Source organism: Bombina bombina, chromosome 3 (assembly GCF_027579735.1).
Source record: "Bombina bombina isolate aBomBom1 chromosome 3, aBomBom1.pri, whole genome shotgun sequence".
Taxonomy (NCBI): domain Eukaryota; kingdom Metazoa; phylum Chordata; class Amphibia; order Anura; family Bombinatoridae; genus Bombina; species Bombina bombina.
The window spans coordinates 1,272,644,091-1,272,667,529 of record NC_069501.1 but is presented as its reverse complement, the minus strand read 5'-3'; the positions used below and the strand labels follow the sequence as shown (position 1 = coordinate 1,272,667,529).

At 46.4% G+C, this 23,439-nt stretch overlaps 1 protein-coding gene across 4 annotated transcripts in view; it reads right to left on the bottom strand.

Annotated features, from left to right (window-relative positions):
* Positions 1-23,439, bottom strand: part of STIM1 (stromal interaction molecule 1) — a 601,163-nt gene that overhangs the window by 47,401 nt on the left and 530,323 nt on the right. The window contains exon 12 of one of the 4 annotated variants that reach the window (XM_053708828.1): positions 8,337-8,417. The exons of the other annotated variants lie outside the window; for them this stretch is intronic. Within the exon in view, the coding sequence (XP_053564803.1) occupies positions 8,337-8,417 (81 nt within the window). The remainder of the gene's footprint in view (positions 1-8,336; positions 8,418-23,439) is intronic. 4 annotated transcript variants of the gene reach the window in all.

Below are 23,439 nucleotides of genomic sequence, written 5' to 3'. Positions count from 1 at the left end.
GGATGGAGCTCCCACTCCCCCGGATGAAAAGTCTGCCGACTTAGAAAGTCCGCCTCACAGTTCTCTACTCCTGGAATATGGATAGCTGAGAGATGGCAAAAGTGAACCTCTGCCCAAAGAATTATCTTGGAAACCTCCATCATTGCCAGGGGACTCCATGTTCCCCCCTGATGGTTTATATAGGCTACAGTCGTGATATTGTCCGACTGAAATCGGATGAATCTGACCGCAGCCAGTTGAGGCCAAGCCTGAAGAGCATTGAATATCGCTCTTAGCTCCAGAATGTTTATCGGAAGGAGGGCCTCCTCCTGAGTCCACGAACCCTGAGCCTTCAGGGAATTCCAGACTGCACCCCAGCCCAGAAGGCTGGCATCTGTCGTCACTATAGTCCACTCTGGCCTGCGGAAACTCATTCCCCTGGACAGATGGACCCAAGATAACCACCAGAGAAGAGAATCCCTGGTCTCTTGATCCAGATTTAACAGAGGAGACAAATCTGTGTAGTCCCCATCCCACTGATTGAGCATGCGAAGTTGCAGTGGTCTGAGATGTAGGCGGGCAAACGGAACTATGTCCATTGCCGCTACCATCAGGCCGATCATTTCCATACACTGAGCCACTGACGGCCGAGAAGTGGAATGAAGAGCACAGCAAGAAGTTAGAAGCTTTGATATCCTGACCTCTGTCAGAAATTTTTTAATTTCTACTGAATCTATCAGAGTTCCTAGGAAGGAAACTCTTGTGAGAGGGGAGAGTGAACTCTTTTCTCTGTTCACCTTCCACCCGTGAGACCTCAGAAAGGCCAGAACAATGTCCGTATGGGACTTGGCGATTTGAAAAGTCGACGCCTGGATCAGGATGTCGTCTAGGTAAGGAGACACCGATATGCCCCGCGGCATTAGAACCGCCAGTAGAGACCCTAGAACCTTCGTAAAGATTCTTGGCGCCGTGGCTAACCCGAAGGGAAGAGCCACAAACTGGTAATGCCTGTCTAGGAAGGCGAACCTGAGGAACTGATGATGATCTCTGTGAATCAGAATGTGGAGATAAGCATCCTTTAAGTCCACGGTAGTCATATATTGACCCTCCTGGATCATAGGGAGGATGGTTCGGATTGTCTCCATCTTGAAAGATGGGACCATGAGAAATTTGTTTAGGATCTTGAGATCCAAGATTGGTCTGAACGTTCCCTCTTTTTTGGGAACTATAAACAGGTTTGAATAGAAACCCTGCCCCTGTTCCTCCCTTGGAACTGGGTGGATCACTCCCATAACCAGAAGGTCTTGAACGCAACGTAAGAATGCCTCTCTCTTTATCTGGTTTGCAGATAGTTGTGAGAGGTGAAATCTCCCCTTTGGAGATGAACCTTTGAATTCCAGAAGATATCCCTGGGAAACAATCTCTAGTACCCAGGGATCCTGGATGCCTCTTGCCCAAGCCTGAGCGAAGAGAGAAAGTCTGCCCCCTACTAGATCCAGTCCTGGATCGGGGGCTACTCCTTCATGCTGTCTTAGAGGCAGCAGCAGGTTTTTTGGCCTGCTTCCCCTTGTTCCAAGCCTGGTTAGGTCTCCAGACTGGTTTGGACTGGGCGAAATTTCCCTCTTGTTTTGCATTAGAGGAAGCTGAAGCTGCGCCACTCTTGAAGTTTCGAAAGGAACGAAAATTATTCTGTTTGGTCCTTAACTTATTGGACCTATCCTGAGGAAGGGCGTGACCTTTTCCTCCGGTAATATCAGAAATGATCTCCTTCAGACCAGGCCCGAAAAGGGTCTGTCCCTTGAAGGGGATGTTAAGAAGCTTAGACTTTGAAGTAAAGTCTGCTGACCAGGACTTAAGCCATGCGCGCCATAATGGCAAAACCTGAATTCTTAGCCATTAGCTTGGCTAAATGAAAAACGGCGTCAGAGATAAAGGAATTAGCTAACTTAAGAGCTTTAATCCTGTCTAAAATATCATCTAACATCTAATATCTCCACCTGTAGAGCCTCCTCAAGAGACTCGACCCAGAAAGCCGCTGCAGCAGTAACTGGGGCAATGCATGCAAGAGGCTGGAGAATAAAACCTTGATGTATAAAAATTTTCTTAAGGAGACCCTACAATTTTTTATTCATAGGATCTAGGAAAGCACAAATGTCCTCGACAGGGATAGTTGTACGCTTAGCTAGGGTAGAGACTGCTCCCTCCACCTTAGGGACTGTCTGCCATGAGTCCCGTATGGCGGCATCTATGGGAAACATCTTTTTAAAAGCGGGGGGGGGGGGGGAGAGAACGGCACACCTGGTCTATCCCATTCCTTAGAAATAATTTCCGAAAATCTCTTAGGGACTGGAAAAACATCAGTGTAAACAGGCACTGCAAAGTATTTGTCCACCTTACACAATTTCTCTGGAACTACAATGGGTTCACAGTCATCCAGAGTCGCTAAAACCTCCCTAAGCAATAAGCGGAGGTGTTCAAGATTAAATTTAAACGCTGTCATTTCAGAATCAGAATGAAGCAACGCCTTCCCTGAATCTGAAATGTCACCCACAGATAGAAGCTCTCCTGCCTCGGCTTCTGAGTATTGTGAGGGTATATCGGAAACAGGTATTAAAGCATCTGAAAGCTCTGTATTAGTTCTAGCCCCAGAGCTGTCTCGCTTTCCTTGTCACCCTGGCAGTTTGGAGAATACCTCTGAGAGGGTAGCATTCATAACTGCCGCCATGTCCTGTAAGGTAAAAGAATTAGACGTGCTAGATGTACTTGGCGTCACTTGAGCGGGAGTTATAGGTTCTGACACATGGGGAGAGCTAGATGGCATAATCTCCCTTTTTTCAGTCAGAGAATCCTCTGGAGATAAATCTTTAAGCGCCATAATATGGTCTTTATAGTTTATAGAAATATCAGTACATTTGGTACACATTCTAAGAGGGGGTTCCACAATGGCTTTGAAACATATTGAACAAGGAGTTTCCTCTATGTCAGACATGTTTAACAGACTAGTAATGAGACAAGCAAGCTTGGAAAACACTTTAATAAAGGTGAAACAGCAATTAAAAAAAAACGTTACTGTGCCTTTAAGAAAAAAAAAAACTAGCACTTAAACTGCAAAACAGTGTAAAAATACAGTAAAGTCTTCGAAATTTTTACAGTATGTGTAAGGGACTAAAGCAACATTGCACCCACTTGCAAATAAATGATTAACCCCTTAGCCCCTAAACCGGATTTAAAAAATGTCAACCACCGGTAAGACAGTTGAGCCCCTTGCCACAGCTCTGCTGAGGCTCCTACCTGCCCAAAATACGATTTAGTGAAGAAATAAACCCTGTATGATGGTCCTCAGATGCCTGAGGACTCCTCTAGGGAAGCTGGATGTCTCAGTCTGCAGGAAACTGCGCTTCTAGAGCTTGAAAATAGGCCCCTCCCACCATGTACTGGATGTCAGAGGGGCCTTAAGAAAGTACTCCTAGGAGTATCTGACTAGCCATGTGGAAACTAGGCCCCAAATAAAGACGCATCTCCCTCAGAGAAAAAAATGTTCTATTTATGCCAACATGTAAACGTTTTGTCACTAAGTAATACTAAGAGTATTAACATGAGTATTACCCTGTTTTGTAAGCATGATCCCAGTCGTTGTTAAATCACTGCATCTAGCTTACCTGAAATACAAAAGGCTCTGTCAGCATTTTCTAGAACTTATTCATCTCTCTAGAAATAAAAATACTGAACATACCTCAAAGCAGGTAATCTGCCCCCAACTGAAGTTTTCCCATACTCTTCAGTTATGTGTGAGAACAGCAATGGACCTTAGTTACAAACCGCTAAGATTATCAAACCTCCAGGCAGAAGTCTTCTTCCAATTTCTGCCTGAGAGTAAAAACAGTACAACGCCGGTACCGTTTAAAATAACAAACTTTTGATTGAAGGTAAAAACGACACTAAGTCACCACATATCTCTTGAGACTTCCTATCTTGTCGAGAGTTGCAAGAGAATGACTGGGGGTGGGGGTTAGGGGAGGAGCTATATAGACAGCTCTGCTGTGGGTGTGCTCTTGCAACTTCCTGTTGGGAAGGAGAATATCCCACAAGTAATGGATGAACCCATGGACTGGATACACCTTACAAGAGAAATCTGACCTTTCAGAGTACTAGCTGACAAAACCTTCTCCAGACCCTTCTGGAGAAAAGACAAAATCCTAGGAATCCTGACTCTACTCAAAGAGTAGCCTCTGGATTCACACCAATACAGATATTTAATCTTTCTTGCCACAGGCTTACGAGCCTGAATCATGGTCTCAATGACCGATTCTGAAAATCCACGGTTAGATAAAATCAAGCGTTTAACCTCCAAGCAGTCCGCTTCAAAGAAACGAGATTTGGATGAAGAAAAGGACCCTGAAGTAGAAGGGCCTTCCTCAGAGGGAGTCTCCATGGAGGTAGAGACGACATTTCCACTAGATCTGTATACCAGATCCTGCGAGCTCACGCCGGCACAATGAGAATCACCGACACCCTCTCCTGCTTGATCCGAGCAATGACTTTTGGCAGGAGAGCGAACGGAGGAAATATGTATGCTAGATTGAAATTCCAAGGAACCGCCAGAGCATCTATCAAGAAAGCCTGTGGATCCCTTGACCTTGAGCTGAACCTCAGAAGCTTGGCATTCTGCAGAGAAGCCATGAGATCCAGTTCTGGCTGCCCCCAATTGAGGATTAAACTAGAATATACTTCCGGATGGAGTTCCCACTCCCCCGGATGAAAGGTCTCTTGGCTCAAAAAATCTACCAATTGTCCACTCTTGGGATGTGGATCGCAGAAAGACAACAGTTGTAAGACTCCGCCCACTTGATTATCCGGGCCACCTCTGACTTGGCCAAGGAACTGCGAGTTCCACCCTGGTGGTTGATGTACACCACTGAAGTAAAGTTATCCGACTGGAACCTGGTAAACCGGGCTAAGGCTAACTGAAGCCAGGCCAGTAGAGCATTAAAAATCGCTCTCAGTTCTAGAATGTTTATAGAAAGAACTGACTCCTCCCGAGTCCAAAGACCCTGAGTCTTCAATGACCCCCAAATTGCTCTTCAACCTAGAAGGCTGTCATCTGTGGTCATGATCACCCCGGAAGGCCTGCGAAAGCAAGTTCCCTGGGAAAGGTGTTTCTGAGACAAACACCACAGAAGAGAGTCCCTTGTCGCCTGATCCGAACTATTTGCGGAGACAGATCCTCTAATTTCCCGTTCCATTGCCTTAAAATCCATAACTGCAGAGGTCTGAGATGGAACCGAGCAAACGGAATGATGTTCATGGAAGCTACCATCAGACCAATTACCTCCATACATAGAGCCACTGACGGCCGAGGAGAGGACTGAAGGACAAGACAAGAGAGCCGAAGATCTTTGTTTTTCTAGACTTCTTAGGGTTAACAACGATAGAAATATCGGAGTCATCCAAGGTAGCCAAAACCTCCTTAAGTAAAAAGCGGAGATGTTCCAGCTTAAATCTGAAGGACACAACTTCAGCATCAGTAGAAGGAATTATGCTGCCTGAATCCGAAATTTCACCCTCAGATGCACCCGAAAAATCTTCATCCTCAGACTTCTGAGAGGAAATACTCTGATTAACCACCTCAGGATCAGAAACCTTACTGTTTCTTTAAATTTCCTGCACAAGATACCTGGGCAGCAATATCTTGCAAAGTAACTCCAGACTTCAGACGGAGCATGAGAGGAAACGCAGGGCACTGCATGTGCAGATGAATAGTATTGGGACGCTTGAAGAGAAAGCAGCTGCACATCTGAAACAGTAGGCTTCCAAACAGCATCCGCCTTAGCTAATGATGGCTCAAAAAAGTATATTTCTATAAGCTAAAATTCTTTCAATACAAAACACAAAAAGGTACTGTGGGTTCCACCTGGACATCAAAACATAAGCTACAAGTAACATCCTGCACAGCCTCCTGATCCATATTACAAAAAAAAAAAAGAGCAAAAAAAAAAAAAAAGTTTACATTTTTTAACTTTTTTTTATCTTTTAACTAAGGATATAATACAGAACCAAAAAACTTTCTTAAATAAATGTTCCCATTAAATGACCAAATCAAGAAAACATACCCCAGGCAACACTCTACACTACACCTTAGCAGAATCACTGAGGTGCCCTAACTGTCCTGCAACCCGCAGCAAACTGAGGAAAAAAGCGATCCTGTTTACAATCTGGATTTCCAGAGAAGCAAAAACAGCAAGAAGCCTTCTAAACAGCAGAGCCATCTGAAATATGCGCACCTCACTCTACAGGAAGTGAAGAAAAGCGCCAAAAAACCTCTGACTTTAAAGAATCAGAACCTCCCTAAAAGGGGCGGTCCTACAGCTGACAAAAAAGCCATTTTTTTAAAAACAAGTTTCTTGAAAAACAGGCTTAAAAACAAACAATAAAACCCCCCCAAAAAATACATAATCCGTTACTAAAAACGGATCCTCACTGAGCCATCAATAAAATAAAATAACTCCTCACACTAACAGTGCCTGCAAAAACTGCCATAAAAACCTGCACCCTGACAGGAATAATAAAAAACGTCCCCCTGCAGCGTTTCAGCTGAATTAGCGTGAAATTTTTCCCTGATACGTAGAAAAATAAAACTGGCACTTACCTTAATATTTATCTCACCTGGTTTGAGAGGATGCCATTGGGACCTGTGGAAATACAGAAAGACTGAGTAAACTTACTCAGGTTATCTAAACAGGGATGCAAAATGTTTTGGGAAAACGCAGTTAGGAATGTACCGAACAAGTTCACAATTGCTTAAAAGCCACCATTGCCCTACTGAAGAGACTGACATGGGCTAAGGCTAGACCCTTTAGAAAGATCAGAGCAAACCTACTCTGCTTTAAAATAAAAAAATCTTGATTGTATATCAGACACCAAAACTTCACCTCCTCCTTGCACCGCAGGCAAAGAGAACGACTGGGGATTATGGGTAAGGGAAGTGACATATATAGCAGTTTTTGCTGTAGTGCTCTTTGCCTCCTCCTGCTGGCCAGGAATGATATTCCCACTAGTAATTGATTATTCTGTGGACTCACCATATCTTAGGAAAGAAATGAGGCAAGTATCGCTGCTTTTGAAACAGGAGAAGCCTCTCTTTCAGAGATGCGGGTCATATAGGTGGTAATAAGGCTATCACCATGACAACAGTGACCACATGACAGAACCATATGTATATGGAACAGCAGGTAGGTTATACCCTCTGTTGTAATACACACAATAGGGACATGAGGCCTCTTTAAAAGCACCAATCCTCCTCTACAAATGAGGTCAGCCTAGTTGCCAAGTGACTAAAGTGAAACCATAAAGTGGACGTTGGAAATATTTAGGAAACTAAAATCTCCATGTTGTTTACTATGTATGCTAAAGAAAATGACTTTTTTTGCAATTTATTTTCTTAACTTTCTGGGTCTCCTGAAAAAAACAAGGTATGATTTGTGTGGGTACCTCTCATAAAAAGCCCAAACAAATAAAATGACTACAGCATCAGCACAGGGGGGTGAAGAGAAGGATTAGTCTTAATGGTGCAGTTCAGAATTCAGCCTCTGGGAGTCACTAGCGTACGACACAAGCGGCTACTGTATCACAACCGTGGCGGGTTCTGTTGATACAATAACGCATTTCAGAGCCTCAGGAAGCAAACAAAAATAAAGAATGAGTAAATAATGGCGAGGGAGGGGGTGAGAGGAGACCTGCTGCAGCATGGGACTGAAGGGCTGGCTGGTGTCTGACTGAAGTAACGTTTTGTATATTAGGTGACCAATGGCTACACATGTCTAATGCTTCCTCTAACCTCAGGATATTAAGGGCACTGTTTGCTTTTTATTTTGCTTTAGCTGTCTACAGACTACAGTTATATAGTTTGCAAATAAACAGTATGTATTGCAAAATATCTGTATACACAATAAATGATTTAAACCATCATTTTATTAGTAAAAATTGAAATGTGTTGCAGTTCAGGAACACACCCCTTGAAAAAAAAGTTAAAATTACAGAATAAAGGAGCAAACATAACAAAATGGGAAAAGTATTTGAGTTGAAGGATTGGTACTGGTTTAATAGAGTTCTTTATATGTTCATCATGAGTAGGCGTATGTCAGTGTGTGTAAGGAGTGTGCTCTACAGATACACAGGCAGGCACAGAGAGATCTAGAATTGTACAGCCACATGCAGATACTACATCACCACGCAGCGCAGTTAAGAGAAACCTCCAGTGAATACTGAAACCATAAAGTGATCTGTTATTTCTAGAGCAGCAGAGGTGGGAAAGGTTTGAAAAATGTGGGTAGAAGAGAGATCTATAAAGGAAATCAAACCATTAAACTTCCAGAGGGAGGAATCCTCTGAGTAGGTAGATGGACGGTCACTGAACCTGCGTCCCATAAGCCAGGCGGCGTCTGTCTCAAACAGTGTGAAAGGCGAGACACACAAACGTGCGTTATGATGGGAGGAACCAAACGGAAGCATTTAGCTGCTTGGCAGTGTTAACCGCCGGCATTCAATTGTATAGAACTGGAATCCAAAGCTAAACTGTACTCATAATTTAAACAACCTACAGATACAGGACGAGCCTTACAAATAAATAATGTATCATTTTACTAACATTTATATCCCTAGACGTTATTACTCATAAACAAGCAAACAAATATAGTAACACACTAAGGCAATACTTACAGATAGGCACACACATAAGCAGACAGTGCCCGTAGGCACACACATAAGCAGACAGTGCCCGTAGGCACACACATAAGCAGACAGTGCCCGTAGGCACACACATAAGCAGACAGTGCCCGTAGGCACACACATAAGCAGACAGTGCCCGTAGGCACACACATAAGCAGACAGTGCCCGTAGGCATACACATAAGCAGACAGTGCCCGTAGGCACACACATAAGCAGACAGTGCCCGTAGGCACACACATAAGCAGACAGTGCCCGTAGGCACACACATAAGCAGACAGTGCCCGTTGGCACACACATAAGCAGACAGTGCCCGTAGGCACACACATAAGCAGACAGTGCCCGTAGGCACACACATAAGCAGACAGTGCCCGTAGGCACACACATAAGCAGACAGATTACATACACATTAATAGACCGTGCCCGTAGGCACACACATAAGCAGACAGATTACATACACATTAATAGACCGTGCCCGTGGGCACACACATTAGTAGACCGTATACCCGTAGGCACACACATTAATAGGCAGTGCCCATAAGCATGCACAAATCAAAGGCAGGGCCCCTAGGTACACACATTCACAGAGAATATCCATAGGCACACACATTCATGGACAGTATCCATAGGCACATACATTTACATAAGGACATTGCCCACACATATTCACATGCACTGCCCAGTGACACACAAACTGCCCACTAAATCACACATTCACAGGCACTTACTTTCAGCCACTGCTCAGACACACACAGTCACACACGGTACTCGCAGAGAGACACCCACACACAGTCACAGACGGTACTCGCAGACACACACACACACAGTCACAGACTGTTACTAGAAGAGACGCACACACACACAGTCACAGACTGTTACTAGAAGAGACACACACACACACAGTCACAGACTGTTACTAGAAGAGACGCACACACACACAGTCACAGACTGTTACTAGAAGAGACACACACACACACAGTCACAGACTGTTACTAGAAGAGACACACACACACACAGTCACAGACTGTTACTAGAAGAGACGCACACACACAAAGTCACAGACTGTTACTAGAAGAGACGCACACACACACAGTCACAGACTGTTACTAGAAGAGACACACACACAGTAACAGACTGTTACTCGCAGAGACACACACACAGTAACAGACTGTTACTCGCAGAGACACACACACAGTCACAGAATGTTACTCGCAGAGACACACACACAGTAACAGACTGTTACTCGCAGAGACACACACACAGTAACAGACTGTTACTCGCAGAGACACACACACAGTAACAGACTGTTACTCGCAGAGACACACACACAGTCACAGACTGTTACTCGCAGAGACACACACACAGTCACAGACTGTTACTCGCAGACACACACACACAGTAACAGACTGTTACTCGCAGAGACACACACACAGTAACAGACTGTTACTCGCAGACACACACACAGTCACAGACTGTTACTCGCAGAGACACACACACAGTCACAGACTGTTACTCGCAGACACACACACACAGTCACAGACTGTTACTCGCAGACACACACACACAGTAACAGACTGTTACTCGCAGAGACACACACACAGTCACAGACTGTTACTCGCAGAGACACACACACAGTCACAGACTGTTACTCGCAGACACACACACACAGTAACAGACTGTTACTCGCAGAGACACACACACAGTAACAGACTGTTACTCGCAGACACACACACACAGTAACAGACTGTAACTCGCAGAGACACACACACAGTAACAGACTGTTACTCGCAGAGACACACACACACAGTAACAGAATGTTACTCGCAGAGACACACACACACAGTAACAGAATGTTACTCGCAGAGACACACACACACAGTAACAGAATGTTACTCGCAGAGACACACACAGTCACAGACTGTTACTCGCAGAGACACACACAGTCACAGACTGTTACTCGCAGAGACACACACACAGTAACAGACTGTTACTCGCAGAGACACACACACAGTAACAGACTGTTACTCGCAGAGACACACACACACAGTCACAGAATGTTACTCGCAGAGACACACACACACAGTCACAGACTGTTACTCGCAGAGACACACACACAGTAACAGACTGTTACTCGCAGAGACACACACACAGTAACAGACTGTTACTCGCAGAGACACACACACAGTCACAGACTGTTACTCGCAGAGACACACACACAGTAACAGACTGTTACTCGCAGAGACACACACACAGTAACAGACTGTTACTCGCAGACACACACACACAGTCACAGACTGTTACTCGCAGAGACACACACACAGTAACAGACTGTTACTCGCAGAGACACACACACAGTAACAGACTGTTACTCGCAGAGACACACACACAGTCACAGACTGTTACTCGCAGAGACACACACACAGTCACAGACTGTTACTCGCAGAGACACACACACAGTCACAGACTGTTACTCGCAGAGACACACACACACAGTCACAGACTGTTACTCGCAGAGACACACACACAGTCACAGAATGTTACTCGCAGACACACACACAGTCACAGAATGTTACTCGCAGAGACACACACACAGTAACAGACTGTTACTCGCAGAGACACACACACACAGTAACAGACTGTTACTCGCAGAGACACACACACAGTCACAGACTGTTACTCGCAGAGACACACACACAGTAACAGACTGTTACTCGCAGAGACACACACAGTAACAGACTGTTACTCGCAGAGACACACACACACAGTAACAGACTGTTACTCGCAGAGAGACACACACACAGTCACAGACTGTTACTCGCAGAGACACACACACAGTCACAGAATGTTACTCGCAGAGACACACACACAGTCACAGAATGTTACTCGCAGAGACACACACACACAGTAACAGACTGTTACTCGCAGAGACACACACACACAGTAACAGACTGTTACTCGCAGAGACACACACAGTAACAGACTGTTACTCGCAGAGACACACACACACAGTCACAGACTGTTACTCGCAGAGACACACACACAGTCACAGAATGTTACTCGCAGAGACACACACACAGTCACAGACTGTTACTCGCAGAGACACACACACAGTCACAGACTGTTACTCGCAGAGACACACACACAGTAACAGACTGTTACTCGCAAAGACACACACACAGTCACAGACTGTTACTCGCAGAGACACACACACAGTAACAGACTGTTACTCGCAGAGACACACACACAGTAACAGACTGTTACTCGCAGAGACACACACACAGTAACAGACTGTTACTCGCAAAGACACACACACAGTAACAGACTGTTACTCGCAGAGACACACACACAGTAACAGACTGTTACTCGCAGAGACACACACACAGTAACAGACTGTTACTCGCAGAGACACACACACAGTAACAGACTGTTACTCGCAGAGACACACACACAGTCACAGACTGTTACTCGCAGAGACACACACACAGTCACAGAATGTTACTCGCAGAGACACACACACAGTAACAGACTGTTACTCGCAGAGACACACACACAGTAACAGACTGTTACTCGCAGACACACACACACAGTAACAGACTGTTACTCGCAGAGACACCCACACAGTCACAGACTGTTACTCGCAGAGACACACACACAGTAACAGACTGTTACTCGCAGAGACACACACACACAGTCACAGACTGTTACTCGCAGAGACACACACACACAGTAACAGACTGTTACTCGCAGACACACACACACAGTCACAGACTGTTACTCGCAGAGAAACACACACAGTCACAGACTGTTACTCGCAGAGAAACACACACAGTCACAGACTGTTACTCGCAGAGACACACACACAGTCACAGAATGTTACTCGCAGAGACACACACACAGTAACAGACTGTTACTCGCAGAGACACACACACAGTAACAGACTGTTACTCGCAGAGACACACACACAGTAACAGACTGTTACTCGCAGAGACACACACAGTCACAGACTGTTACTCGCAGAGACACACACACAGTAACAGACTGTTACTCGCAGAGACACACACACAGTAACAGACTGTTACTCGCAGAGACACACACACAGTAACAGACTGTTACTCGCAGAGACACACACACAGTCACAGAATGTTACTCGCAGAGACACACACACACACACAGTCACAGAATGTTACTCGCAGAGACACACACAGTCACAGACTGTTACTCGCAGAGACACACACACAGTAACAGACTGTTACTCGCAGAGAAATACACACAGTCACAGACTGTTACTCGCAGAGACACACACACAGTAACAGACTGTTATTCGCAGAGACACACACACAGTAACAGACTGTTACTCGCAGAGACACACACACAGTAACAGACTGTTACTCGCAGACACACACACAGTCACAGAATGTTACTCGCAGAGACACACACAGTCACAGAATGTTACTCGCAGACACACACACAGTAACAGACTGTTACTCGCAGAGACACACACACAGTAACAGACTGTTACTCGCAGAGACACACACAGTCACAGAATGTTACTCGCAGACACACACACACAGTCACAGACTGTTACTCGCAGACACACACACACAGTCACAGACTGTTACTCGCAGAGACACACACACAGTCACAGACTGTTACTCGCAGAGACACACACACAGTAACAGACTGTTACTCGCAGACACACACACAGTAACAGACTGTTACTCGCAGACACACACACAGTAACAGACTGTTACTCGCAGACACACACACAGTAACAGACTGTTACTCGCAGACACACACACAGTAACAGACTGTTACTCGCAGACACACACACAGTAACAGATTGTTACTCGCAGGCACACACACAGTCACAGAATGTTACTCGCAGACACACACACACAGTAACAGACTGTTACTCGCAGAGACACACACACAGTAACAGACTGTTACTCGCAGACACACACACACAGTCACAGAATGTTACTCGCAGAGACACACACACAGTCACAGACTGTTACTCGCAGAGACACACACACAGTCACAGACTGTTACTCGCAGAGACACACACACAGTAACAGACTGTTACTCGCAGAGACACACACACAGTCACAGACTGTTACTCGCAGAGACACACACACAGTAACAGACTGTTACTCGCAGAGACACACACACAGTAACAGACTGTTACTCGCAGAGACACACACACAGTAACAGACTGTTACTCGCAGAGACACACACAGTCACAGAATGTTACTCGCAGAGACACACACACAGTAACAGACTGTTACTCGCAGAGACACACACACAGTAACAGACTGTTGTTACTCGCAGAGACACACACACAGTAACAGACTGTTGTTACTCGCAGAGACACACACACAGTCACAGAATGTTACTCGCAGAGACACACACACAGTCACAGAATGTTACTCGCAGACACACACACAGTCACAGAATGTTACTCGCAGAGACACACACACAGTAACAGACTGTTACTCGCAGAGACACACACACAGTCACAGACTGTTACTCGCAGAGACACACACACAGTCACAGACTGTTACTCGCAGAGACACACACACAGTAACAGACTGTTACTCGCAGAGACACACACACAGTAACAGACTGTTACTCGCAGAGACACACACAGTCACAGACTGTTACTCGCAGAGACACACACACACAGTAACAGACTGTTACTCGCAGAGACACACACACAGTCACAGACTGTTACTCGCAGAGACACACACACAGTAACAGACTGTTACTCGCAGAGACACACACACAGTAACAGACTGTTACTCGCAGAGACAAACACACAGGATCAGACTGTTACTCGCAAAGACACACACACAGTCACAGACTGTTACTCGCAGAGACACACACACAGTAACAGACTGTTACTCGCAGAGACACACACACAGTAACAGACTGTTACTCGCAGAGACACACACACAGTCACAGAATGTTACTCGCAGAGACACACACACAGTAACAGACTGTTACTCGCAGAGACACACACACAGTCACAGACTGTTACTCGCAGAGACACACACACAGTCACAGACTGTTACTCGCAGAGACACACACACAGTAACAGACTGTTACACGCAGAGACACACACACACAGTAACAGACTGTTACTCGCAGAGACACACACACACTCACAGACTGTTACTCGCAGAGACACACACACAGTAACAGACTGTTACTCGCAGAGACACACACACAGTAACAGACTGTTACTCGCAGAGACACACACACAGTAACAGACTGTTACTCGCAGAGACACACACAGTAACAGACTGTTACACGCAGAGACACACACACACAGTAACAGACTGTTACTCGCAGAGACACACACACAGTAACAGACTGTTACTCGCAGAGACACACACACAGTAACAGACTGTTACTCGCAGAGACACACACACAGTAACAGACTGTTACTCGCAGAGACACACACACAGTAACAGACTGTTACTCGCAGAGACACACACACAGTCACAGACTGTTACTCGCAGACACACACACACAGTCACAGACTGTTACTCGCAGACACACACACACACAGTCACAGAATGTTACTCGCAGAGACACACACACAGTCACAGACTGTTACTCGCAGAGACACACACACAGTAACAGACTGTTACTCGCAGAGACACACACACAGTCACAGACTGTTACTCGCAGACACACACACAGTAACAGACTGTTACTCGCAGAGACACACACACAGTCACAGACTGTTACTCGCAGAGACACACACACAGTCACAGACTGTTACTCGCAGACACACACACAGTAACAGACTGTTACTCGCAGAGACACACACACAGTCACAGACTGTTACTCGCAGAGACACACACACAGTCACAGAATGTTACTCGCAGAGACACACACACACAGTAACAGACTGTTACTCGCAGAGACACACACACAGTAACAGACTGTTACTCGCAGAGACACACACACAGTCACAGACTGTTACTCGCAGAGACACACACACAGTATCAGACTGTTACTCGCAGAGACACACACACAGTAACAGACTGTTACTCGCAGAGACACACACACACAGTAACAGACTGTTACTCGCAGAGACACACACACAGTAACAGACTGTTACTCGCAGAGACACACACACAGTCACAGACTGTTACTCGCAGAGACACACACACAGTAACAGACTGTTACTCGCAGAGACACACACACAGTAACAGACTGTTACTCGCAGAGACACACACACAGTAACAGACTGTTACTCGCAGAGACACACACACAGTCACAGACTGTTACTCGCAGAGACACACACACAGTCACAGACTGTTACTCGCAGAGACACACACACAGTCACAGACTGTTACTCGCAGAGACACACACACAGTAACAGACTGTTACTCGCAGAGACACACACACAGTCACAGACTGTTACTCGCAGAGACACACACACAGTCACAGAATGTTACTCGCAGAGACACACACACACAGTAACAGACTGTTACTCGCAGAGACACACACACAGTCACAGACTGTTACTCCCAGAGACACACACACAGTAACAGACTGTTACTCGCAGAGACACACACACAGTCACAGACTGTTACTCGCAGAGACACACACACAGTAACAGACTGTTACTCGCAGAGACACACACACAGTAACAGACTGTTACTCGCAGAGACACACACACAGTAACAGACTGTTACTCGCAGAGACACACACACAGTCACAGACTGTTACTCGCAGAGACACACACACAGTAACAGACTGTTACTCGCAGAGACACACACACAGTCACAGACTGTTACTCGCAGAGACACACACACAGTCACAGAATGTTACTCGCAGAGACACACACACAGTAACAGACTGTTACTCGCAGAGACACACACACAGTAACAGACTGTTACTCGCAGACACACACACAAAGTCACAGAATGTTACTCGCAGACACACACACAGTAACAGACTGTTACTCGCAGAGACACACACAGTCACAGAATGTTACTCGCAGAGACACACACACAGTAACAGACTGTTACTCGCAGAGACACACACACAGTCACAGACTGTTACTCGCAGAGACACACACACAGTAACAGACTGTTACTCGCAGAGACACACACACAGTCACAGAATGTTACTCGCAGAGACACACACACAGTAACAGACTGTTACTCGCAGAGACACACACAGTCACAGACTGTTACTCGCAGAGACACACACACAGTAACAGACTGTTACTCGCAAAGACACACACAGTAACAGACTGTTACTCGCAGAGACACACACACAGTAACAGACTGTTACTCGCAGAGACACACACACAGTAACAGACTGTTACTCGCAGAGACACACACACAGTAACAGACTGTTACTCGCAGAGACACACACACAGTCACAGAATGTTACTCGCAGAGACACACACACAGTCACAGACTGTTACTCGCAGAGACACACACACAGTCACAGACTGTTACTCGCAGAGACACACACACACTCACAGACTGTTACTCGCAGAGACACACACACAGTCACAGACTGTTACTCGCAGAGAAACACACACAGTCACAGAATGTTACTCGCAGAGACACACACACAGTCACAGACTGTTACTCGCAGAGACACACACACAGTCACAGAATGTTACTCGCAGAGACACACACAGTAACAGACTGTTACTCGCAGAGACACACACTCAGTAACAGACTGTTACTCGCAGAGACACACACAGTCACAGACTGTTACTCGCAGAGACACACACACACAGTCACAGAATGTTACTCGCAGAGACACACACACAGTAACAGACTGTTACTCGCAGAGACACACACACACAGTCACAGACTGTTACTCGCAGACACACACACACACAGTAACAGACTGTTACTCGCAGAGACACACACACAGTAACAGACTGTTACTCGCAGACACACACACACAGTCACAGACTGTTACTCGCAGAGACACACACACAGTAACAGACTGTTACTCGCAGAGGACATCACACACAGTAACAGAACCTGTTACTCGCAGAGACACACACACAGTAACAGACTGTTACTCGCAGAGACACACACACAGTTCAAGCCTGTTACTCGCAGAGACACACACAGTCACAGACTGTTACTCGCAGAGACACCACACAGTAACAGACTGTTACTCGCAGAGACACACACACAGTCACAGAATGTACTCGCAGAGGACACACACACAGTCACAGACTGTTACTCGCAGAGGACACACTCACACAGGTCACAGAATGTTTACTCCGCAGAGACACACACGACAGTATCAGACTGTTACTTGTCGCGAGAGACCACACACACAGTAACAGACTGTTACTCGCAAGAGACAACACCACAGATAACAGACTGTTACTCGCAAGACACACACACAGTAACGAGACCTGTTACTCGCCTAGAGACTCACACACAGTAACAGACTGGTTACTCGCAGAGACACACACACAGTAACAAGACTGTTTACTCGCAGAGACACACACACACACAGTAAACAGAATGTTACGCGCAGAGACACACACCGACAGTCACAGACTGTTACTCGCAGAGACACACACACAGTCACAGACTGTTACTCGCAGAGACACACACAGTAACAGACTGTTACTCGCAGAGACACACACACAGTCACAGAATGTTACTCGCAGAGACACACACACAGTAACAGACTGTTACTCGCAGACACACACACAGTAACAGACTGTTACTCGCAGAGACACACACACAGTAACAGACTGTTACTCGCAGAGACACACACACAGTAACAGACTGTTACTCGCAGAGACACACACACAGTCACAGACTGTTACTCGCAGAGACACACACACAGTCACAGACTGTTACTCGCAGAGACACACACAGTCACAGACTGTTACTCGCAGAGACACACACACAGTAACAGACTGTTACTCGCAGAGACACACACACAGTAATAGACTGTTACTCGCAGACACACACACAGTAACAGACTGTTACTCGCAGAGACACACACACAGTCACAGACTGTTACTCGCAGAGACACACACACCCAGTAACAGACATGTTACTCGCAGGTGACACACACACAGTAATAGACTGTTTACGCGCAGAAAACACACACAGTCACAGACTGTTACTCGCAGAGACACACACACAGTCACAGACTGTTACTCGCAGAGACCACACACAGTCACAGTATGTTACTCGCAAGAGACACACACAGCAGTTCACAGAGCTGTTACTCGCAGAGAGACACACACACAGTCACAGACTGTTACTCGCCAGAGACACACACAGCAGTCACAGACATGTTACTCCGCAGGAGAGCACACACTACAGTCACAGACTGTTAGCTCGCAGGAGACACACACACAGTCACAGAATGTTACTCGCAGCACACGCACACAGTCACCATAATGTTACTCGCAGAGACACAACAGCACAGTAACAGACTGTTACTCGCAGAAGAGACCACGACACACACGAGTAACAGACTGTTACTCGCAGAGACACACACCACAACAGTAACAGACTGTTACTCGCAGAAGACACACAACACAGTAAACAGGAGCTGTTACTCGCAGAGACACACACACAGTAACAGACTGTTACTCGCAGAGACACACACCCCACAGGTCACAGAATGTTACTCGCAGAGACACACACCACACCAGTCACAGAATGTACTCGCGAGAGACACACACACAGTCCACAGAATGTTACTCGCAGAGACACACACACAACAGTCACTAGACGTTGTTTACTCGCAGAGACACACACACAGTCACAGAAAGTTACTCGCAGAGACACACACACAGTCACAGAATGTTACTCGCACGAGCACACACACACAGTAACCAGACTGTTACTCGCAGAGACACACACACACAGTCACCTGAATGTTACTCGCAGCAGACACACACACACAGTAAACAGACTGTTACTCGCAGAGACACACACACACAGTAACAGACTGTTACTCGCCAGAGACACACGCGAGTAACAGACTGTTACTCGCAGAGACACACACAGTAACAGACTGTTACTCGCAGAGACACACACACAGTAACAGACCTGTTACTCGCAGAGAAACACACACAGTAACAGGACTGTTACTCGCAGAGACACACACACAGTCACAAACTGTTACTCGCAGAGACACACACACAGTCACAGAATGTTACTCGCAGAGACACACACACAGTCACAGACTGTTACTCGCAGACACACACACAGTCACAGACTGTTACTCGCAGAGACACACACACAGTCACAGACTGTTACTCGCAAAGACACACACACAGTCACAGACTGTTACTCGCAAAGACACACACACAGTAACAGACTGTTACTCGCAGAGACACACACACAGTCACAGACTGTTACTCGCAGAGACACACACACAGTAACAGACTGTTACTCGCAGAGACACACACACAGTAACAGACTGTTACTCGCAGAGACACACACACAGTCACAGACTGTTACTCGCAGAGACACACACACAGTCACAGACTGTTACTCGCAGAGACACACACACAGTAACAGACTGTTACTCGCAGAGACACACACACACAGTCACAGACTGTTACTCGCAGAGACACACACACAGTAACAGACTGTTACTCGCAGAGACACACACACAGTAACAGACTGTTACTCGCAGACACACACACAGTCACAGACTGTTACTCGCAGAGAAACACACACAGTCACAGACTGTTATCGCAGAGACACCACACACAGTCACAGAATGTTACTCGCAGAGACACACACACAGTCACAGAATGTTACTCGCAGAGACACACACACACAGTCACAGACTGTTACTCGCAGAGACACACACACAGTCACAGAAGTTACTCTCAGAGACACACACACAGTAGACAGACTGTTACTCGCAGAGACACACACACAGTAACAGACTGTTACTCGCAGAGACACACACACAGTAACAGACTGTTACTCGCAGCAGACACACACACAGTCACAGACTGTTTACTCGCAGAGACACACACAGTCACAGACTGTTACTCGCAGAGACACACACACAGTAACAGAATGTTACTCGCAGAGACACACACACACACAGTCACAGAATGTTACTCGCTGAGAGACACACACAGTCACAGACTGTTACTCGCAGAGACACACACACAGTAACAGACTGTTACTCGCAAGAGACACACTCACAGTACAGAATGTTACTCGGCAGAGAGGACACACACACAGTCACAGAATGTTACTCGGCAGGAGCACACACACACAGTCACAAGACTGTTACTCGCAGAGACCCACACACAGTCACAGACTGTTAGCTCGCAGAGAGCACACACACAGTCACAGACTGTTACTCGCAAGACACACACACAGTCACAGGACTGTTACTCGCAGAGCACACACACTACTAGTCACAGATGTTACTCGCAGAGAGACACACACACACAGGTCACAGACTGTTACTCGCAGAGACACACACACAGTCACAGACTGTTACTCGCAGACACACACTCAGTACACAGACTGTTACTCGCAGAGAAACACACACAGTCACAGACTGTTACTCGCAGAGAATAACACACAGTCACAGACTGTTACTCGCAGAGACACACACACAGTCACAGAATGTTACTCGCAGAGGACACACACACAGTCACAGACTGTTACTCGCAGAGACACACACACAGTCACAGACTGTTACTCGCAGACACACACACAGTCACAGACTGTTACTCGCAGAGACACACACAGTCACAGACTGTTACTCGCAGACACACACACAGTCACAGACTGTTACTCGCAGAGACACACACACAGTCACAGAATGTTACTCGCAGAGACACACACACACAGTCACAGACTGTTACTCGCAGAGACACACACACAGTCACAGACTGTTACTCGCAGACACACACACAGTAACAGACTGTTACTCGCAGAGAAACACACACAGTCCACAGACTGTTACTCGCAGAGAAACACACACAGTCACAGACTGTTACTCGCAGAGACACACACACAGTCACAGAATGTTACTCGCAGAGACACACACACAGTAACAGACTGTTACTCGCAGAGACACACACACAGTCACAGAATGTTACTCGCAGAGACACACACACAGTCACAGAATGTTACTCGCAGAGACACACACACACAGTCACAGAATGTTACTCGCAGAGACACACACACACAGTCACAGACTGTTACTCGCAGAGAAACACACACAGTATCAGACTGTTACTCGCAGAGACACACACACAGTCACAGACTGTTACTCGCAGAGAAACACACACAGTCACAGAATGTTACTCGCAGAGACACACACACAGTCACAGAATGTTACTCGCAGAGACACACACACAGTCACAGAATGTTACTCGCAGAGACACACACACAGTCACAGACTGTTACTCGCAGAGACACACACACAGTATCAGACTGTTACTCGCAGAGACACACACACAGTAACAGACTGTTACTCGCAGAGACACACACACAGTAACAGACTGTTACTCGCAGAGACACACACACAGTAACAGACTGTTACTCGCAGAGACACACACACAGTCACAGACTGTTACTCGCAGAGACACACACACAGTAACAGACTGTTACTCGCAGAGACACACACACAGGTAATAGGACTGTTACTCGCAGACACACACACAGTGCACAGACTGTTACTCGCAGAGACACACACAAGTCACAGACCTGTTACTCGCAGAGACACACACAGTCACAGAATGTTACTCGCAGAGACACACACACAGTCAGCAGACTGTTACTCGCAGAGACACACACACAGTCACAGACTGTTACTCGCAGAGGACGCACACACACAGTCAGCAGAATGTTACTCGCAGAGACACACACACAGTCACAGACTGTTACTCGCAGAGAACACACACACAGTCACAGAATGTTACTCGCAGGACACACACACAGTCACAGAATGTTACGCGCAGAGACACACACCACAGTAACAGACTGTTACTCGCAGAGACACACGACACACAGTAACAGACTGTTACTCGCAGAGACACACACACCAGCAGTAACAGACTGTTACCTCGCAAGAGACACACACACAGTAACAGACTGGTTACTCGCAGAGACACACACACAGTAACAGACTGTTACTCGCAGAGACACACACACAGTCACAGAATGTTACTCGCAGAGACACACACACAGTCACAGAATGTTACTCGCAGAGACACACACACAGTCACAGAATGTTACTCGCAGAGACACACACACACAGTCACAGACTGTTACTCGCAGAGACACACACACAGTCACAGAATGTTACTCGCAGAGACACACACACAGTCACAGAATGTTACTCGCAGAGACACACACACAGTAACAGACTGTTACTCGCAGAGACACACACACAGTCACAGAATGTTACTCGCAGAGACACACACACAGTAACAGACTGTTACTCGCAGAGACACACACACAGTAACAGACTGTTACTCGCAGAGACACACACACACAGTAACAGACTGTTACTCGCAGAGACACACACAGTAACAGACTGTTACTCGCAGAGACACACACAGTAACAGACTGTTACTCGCAGAGACACACACACAGTAACAGACTGTTACTCGCAGAGACACACACACAGTCACAAACTGTTACTCGCAGAGACACACACACAGTCACAGAATGTTACTCGCAGAGGACACAACACAGTCACAGACTGTTACTCGAGACACACACA